The sequence below is a fragment of the Chiloscyllium plagiosum genome, chromosome 24, assembly GCF_004010195.1.
Source record: "Chiloscyllium plagiosum isolate BGI_BamShark_2017 chromosome 24, ASM401019v2, whole genome shotgun sequence".
NCBI classification, from domain to species: Eukaryota; Metazoa; Chordata; class Chondrichthyes; order Orectolobiformes; family Hemiscylliidae; genus Chiloscyllium; species Chiloscyllium plagiosum.
This window is the reverse complement of record NC_057733.1, coordinates 26,935,939-26,941,732: the sequence shown is the minus strand read 5'-3', so window position 1 is coordinate 26,941,732 and position 5,794 is coordinate 26,935,939. Positions and strand designations below refer to the sequence as shown.

At 36.3% G+C, this 5,794-nt stretch overlaps 1 protein-coding gene across 5 annotated transcripts in view; it reads right to left on the bottom strand.

Annotated features, from left to right (window-relative positions):
* The window catches only part of LOC122562112 (alpha-1,6-mannosylglycoprotein 6-beta-N-acetylglucosaminyltransferase B), an 854,937-nt gene extending 849,423 nt beyond the window's left edge, over positions 1-5,514 (bottom strand). For 3 of the 5 annotated variants that reach the window (XM_043714643.1, XM_043714644.1, XM_043714645.1), the window contains exons 1-2: positions 4,290-4,991; positions 2,327-2,454 (exon numbers count right to left, since the gene is read on the bottom strand). In XM_043714643.1, the coding sequence (XP_043570578.1) occupies positions 2,327-2,454; positions 4,290-4,372 (211 nt within the window). In that variant the 5' untranslated portion in view covers positions 4,373-4,991. Of the gene's footprint in view, positions 1-2,326; positions 2,455-4,289; positions 4,993-5,129; positions 5,177-5,414 lie in introns of those variants that run through there. The other 2 variants (XM_043714642.1, XM_043714641.1) reach the window with 2 other exon arrangements.
* Positions 5,515-5,794: the final 280 nt, after the last annotated feature.

Here is a 5,794-nt window from a genome sequence, read left to right as displayed (position 1 = left end):
ACACTCTCAAACAAAAACTAACAAACTTAAAAGACCCAGTACAAGCCATGGACAAAACCAACGTCGGCTACAAAATTCCATGCAAGGACTGCCACAAACACTACGTAGGACAAACAGGAAGAAAGTTAGCCACCAGGATACACGAACATCAGCTAGCCACAAAAAGACATGAACCTCTCTCCCTCGTAGCCCTACATACGGAGGAAAAAAACCACCATTTCGACTGGGACAATACATCTATCCTGGGACAGGCTAAGCAAAGACATGCCAGAGAATTCCTAGAGGCCTGGCACTCCAACCACAACCCCATAAACAAACACATAGATCTAGATACCATCTATCAACCCCTCAGAAAACAAACAGGAAATGACATCACCACAAACCCAGGAACCCCATCCAGGAGAAAGATATAAATATAAAGCAGGAGACAACAGCTTTGCTTCACTTGGAGGTTGCCACTGATGATGTTACCTAGCCAGGTAATGAAATGTCTGGATACCAAACCTACACACTAAATGTCAACCTTAGCTACATACCTTGCAAAAATTTTAGTTTATTTTAAGCTAGGTTTGTAATTTCTATCATTGAACTTGCTGGCTATTATATTCTGACCAATGTCACCATTGTCAAAAAAATTTAAAAATATTTTCCAATATGAGGCAAGTATCATGTTTCAAATGCAAAAATTATAAGTTTTGGGACTTTAATTTCTGGTAAAATCGAGGAATGAAGAAACAACTCTTCTGAATTCTACCCTCCAACTATCCTGGGTGGTTGTTTTTTAAAGGTTAAAGAGTGAAAGGGATGCTGATATATGAGAAACATGTGACACCTAGTACAAAACTTAGAGCAGCTGACAGCTTGCCTGTTAGACACAAAGAATCACATGAACAATCTAATTAAGAAGTAGCAGATCAGGGGAGAGAGTAAATTGGGGAGATGATGTAATTAAATAACCAGCTTGACAAATAAACCTCTAGAATTGTATAAATTGACTGCTCAAACATTGTACAAGAACAGGAATATCTTGCTGCAATTACACAAGGTGTTGATGAGGCCACATGCTGAATGGTTTTGGTTTCCATTTCCTTATCTGAGGAAGGATGTTCTTACTTTGGAGAGAGTGCAGCAAAGTTTTACCAGACTGATTCCTGGGATAGCAGGACTGGCTTTTGAGGAGCGGTTGAATTGGTTGGGATTATATTCATTGGTGTTCAGAAAAATGAGGAGGGGATCTCCTATAAACCTTTAAACGTCTAAGAGGACTAGACTAGGTCAATGTAGAAAAGATGCTCTTGATGGTGGGGGAGTCCAGAAATAATGGTCACAGTTTAAGGTTAAGGGATAAACCTTTTAGGACTGTGGGAGAAAATATTTCAACTCAGAGGTTAGTGAGCCTGTGGAATTCACTATAAGGCCAAAATGTTACATATTTTCAAGAAGGAGGCTGATATAGCTCTTGTGGATAAAGGGATCAAATTGCACAGGGAGAGAGTAGGACTGGGACATTGAGCTCGATGATCAACCATGAATCATATTGAATAATGGAGCAGACTTACAAGGTAAATTATTTAGGACTGGGATGAGGACCAATTTCTACACCCAGAGTGATGAGCCTGTAGAATTTGTACTACAGAAAGCAGTCAAGGCCAAAATGTTGTATGATTTCAAGAGGGAGTTGGATATAGCACTTGGACTTAAAAGAATCAAAGGATACAGGAAAAGTGGAATAGATAATTGATTGGTGATCAGCCATGATCATAATGAATGGTGCAGCTGGCTCAGAGTAAAATGGCCTATTCCTGCTCCTATTTTCTCAGTGCCATAGAACCCCAATGATCATTTGGGAAAATTGGACTTCTTCTTGCATCCTTGTATTTGAATAAAAATTGTTCATTTTGATCAAGATGCCTGACTCTTAAAGCATTGTTTGCTCGATACGCAAGTAATCATCCTTTACAAAGGGGAAACAATGCTGTTTTGCTGGGAAGAGGTTTAAGTTGTTCATATCTATCATCAATGGCAAAAGTATCAGTGACTCTAAGCTGGAATTTGTCCCCCAAATCCTGGAAAAAAGATAGCAAACTACATTCAAGTTAGCCTAATGTTTGTTATTGGGAAAATGTTAGAGTCTGTTATTAAAGAAGAAATGGCAAGACATTGAGGAAAATTTCATGCAATAAAACAGGTGCAACAAAGTTTTGTTACAGGGAAATCATGTTTGACAAATTTGTTAGTGTATATGCCCAGAATCCTTTAACTTTATCAGAAATGGATGGCAGTGAACAGCTTAATGTAATGGCACTAAGCATAAATTTGCATTTACCTTCAGATTTGATACCTAATTGTCTAATGCCAAAAGGCGAGTCTCCCACTCTCTTGCCTGAAAACTGTCCGCCAAAGGAGGTCATTATAAAACATAGGGTGAAGAATCCAATCCCAGCCACAAATAACCTAGAACCAAGCAGAAAGCATATATCAGACAAGTTTAGGCCTTATGGTTATCCAGTACATATGAATACTAGAAATATACTGAGTTCTGAGTTGTATAATTGGTTGCATGTATACAGTTGTCAATTTACAGTTTTGCTTTTTTCATTTGTACACTTTGAATATGCTCTTAAATGCACAACATACTTCATTTAACTTAGTAATAAGTAATTGGATGCAATAGCATAGATGTACTGTATGACATGCTGAGCAGTATATTGTACTAAGAACAACAGACATATACTTTTGCTGTCTATGCACTTATACTAAATATTAAAAATGTATCTGAGATGCAAACTTATTTTTAATGTATTTTAAGAAAACACTTATTTTATGTTTGATACAAAGCATAAAAAGAACGGTATTATTTGTTTAATCAATACTTGGGCTTAGTTTCATTCTAGACTAGCCCTTCATTTCATTGTTGGTTTTTGGGCAGGAGATGGAGTAGGTGAATAATTTAAAACTTGAGCGGGATTGTGTAGAAGTGCATTGACAAATTATTTATTCTGACATACATCTGTTTCTATGCCTACCCTACAATGACTCTAGTATAATAGTGATCCTATTACTTTTGTCACAGTACTACATGTTGACAATGAAATTAGATCAAGTCCAGCTCCTAAAGAATATGTAGGTATTAAGTACCTGAAGCTGAGTGTCATGGAAAGGTATAGTAACATTCTCTTATTGGTATATTTTTCTTCTTAGAAATACTTTTCCTAAAAACCATGAATTCCTGACAGTACAACTTTAAGTTTCTAGCATTAATAATCAGCTTTACTTCTGCATTTTTCTCAACATGAAATATATGCCTTTTTATCTACCGTTTAGATATTGTTAAACAGGTCACCTTAGATTTCAGATCAGCACACGGAAAGTGAAAGGTCTGTTAAACATTAAAAATAACATTCTAGAGCATCCTTTTTAAATATGTTCCCAAGCTGTATGCAGTGAATTTGCAATACAGAAATAATCAATCGCTTCATGAAGTTCACCAATTTAAGAAAACATTCTAGTTTTGCCATACAAATTACTGTAATCAATATCAATGTAATTATGACCAATATTTTAAAATGTCCCATTTTTGAAATTCAATTTTAATGATTTTGCAAGACTATCAGTTCACATATTTACATTGCATTTCATACACTGATATTTTATAGATTTGTATTTTTAATTGTTATTGAGTAAGCAGCAAGCTCCAGCCCATTGCACCCACAAACCCCCCTAAATCCCACCCCAGCCACATCCTTGGTCATGTATTTAATACTATAGAAATAGCATACAGAAACAAGATCAATCAATCCAGAATAGATTCCAAAGCAAAGTAGCATCTCATAGTGGGAAGGTGAGTGATTTCAATGTGACTAGCTAGCTCCTGCTGCCCCCACCCTTCAGCCATAACTCCACACCTTACCCTCTATGTTTTAAATGTAACTTTCTATGAATGAAAAACAGAGAATATGGTATTGAGAGCCTCTCTTGGATTCAGCTCAAGCTCAATTGTTGTCTTGAATAGGAACCACCATTTGAGTCAGAGTGATCCCAGAGCTTTACTAACATAAACACTGTAGGTGTTGCTAGCATGGAAACCTGTCTTTATTATAAAATAAAGAACATTAACTGAGATTCGTAACCATGCAATCTAGACCAGCAGCAGTTACAGTGAAATTAAAGTGCAAGTTTTGCTTGACACAAACATTGAATGCAAGTGCTCCACATGAATCATATTAATCATAGTCACTGCTAAATTATTTCATAGATGTAATTGAAAATAAACTTCATGATAAACTTACCTGAAAGGCCTTAAGGTTACAAGAAACCTTCTCACCATTATTTTACCATCTGAATTTGCAGAATTCTTTGAAAGCAAAAACATCTTCCTCTCTGCGAATCATAAATACTATCTAACATAAACTTGTTCAATTTGAAGATATTTAATTATTCAATATTTAACATTGTCCATAGAACAGAATTTGTACTTATCAGGTGATTTTTCAGGTCAGAGCAAATAAAATCCATTCACAACTTTTGATTTGCTGATTTAAAACAAATCTGCCAGGCTTCCCATCTCCAGAGTGAGTCCTTGTTCAAGCTGAAGTGATGCTGCTCCTAGCTTGATGGTGACTTTTTCAGGAAGAAGTGATGAATACAAGATGCCGAAGATAATCCTAAATTAACAGTTAAATAAGAGTCAAGGAGACTGCAGGTAAAAAAAGCACTTTAGTTGCTTGAAGGTTTCCTCCTCTCATGATCAGAGCTTGCTGTTATTCACATCCATATGACTATTGCATTGACACACTTAGGCAGGGCATCCTCATAGTCCCCCGGGTGAGATTCATACTGATTTTTGCTCAGCCGCCAGATCTAGTACAAGCAGCCACCAACAACCTCGGCATTCAACCCTTTGGACAAATGATTAGGGTTGGGGATAAGAGGCTGACTGACAGATCACAATCCAACCAGGATAGCTGGAGTGCATCAGCCTCTCTATCATAGCTGCTTTATTTCCTTCACAAAGCATGAGATGTTACATTATCTTGATGCAACAACAGTGCTAGAGCATCACCTAGTGTTCTGGGGATAGTTTGTTCCTACATTAATTCACTTTGTATTTTAACTCAATAGATTCTTACCTAAACAGGTGCTGTGTGTTTTCTATGTTACGAACCGTACTTAGATTCTGAAAAAGATAAGAAAACAGAAAGCCATAAATGTTCACAGCAACAATTTCAAGAGGAGAAAACATCTGAAATTGCCATTAATATTATTTTTTATATAATCCTAATGTTTTAGGTAATAATTATACAATCATAAATGTCTTCCCATAACTGAAAACAAAGCATTATTTTCAGTTTTTTAAAGGAATAATCCCACCATACATGTACTTCATCATATTTTGAATCACTTATCTTACTTACCCTCATGCTACCTCAATGGTGACCTGACTTGAAGTTGGGAAAAAGAAAATGATCCTTCAAATAATTGTTCATTCTCCACAATCGCATAATCATGGGACAGCTGGAATGGTAGACTCCGTAGCTAGCCTATTGTATTCGGAAATATATTGTCAACTGCCAATGATGCTGAGAAGACTGTAGGTGGCAGTAATGTTCAGCCATTGAATTTTTAAGCTGGTGGAAAGCTCTTCTGACATAGGCTGAATGAGGAAGCAGAAACACACCTTTTTTTCTGTTTCAATTTCAAAGGCACCCTTTTAGTGAAATAATTGACCAGTAAGGTTTTACATTTTATTGGTGGCAAAGTTTCAATTTTATACTTTATATATGTGAATGTCACA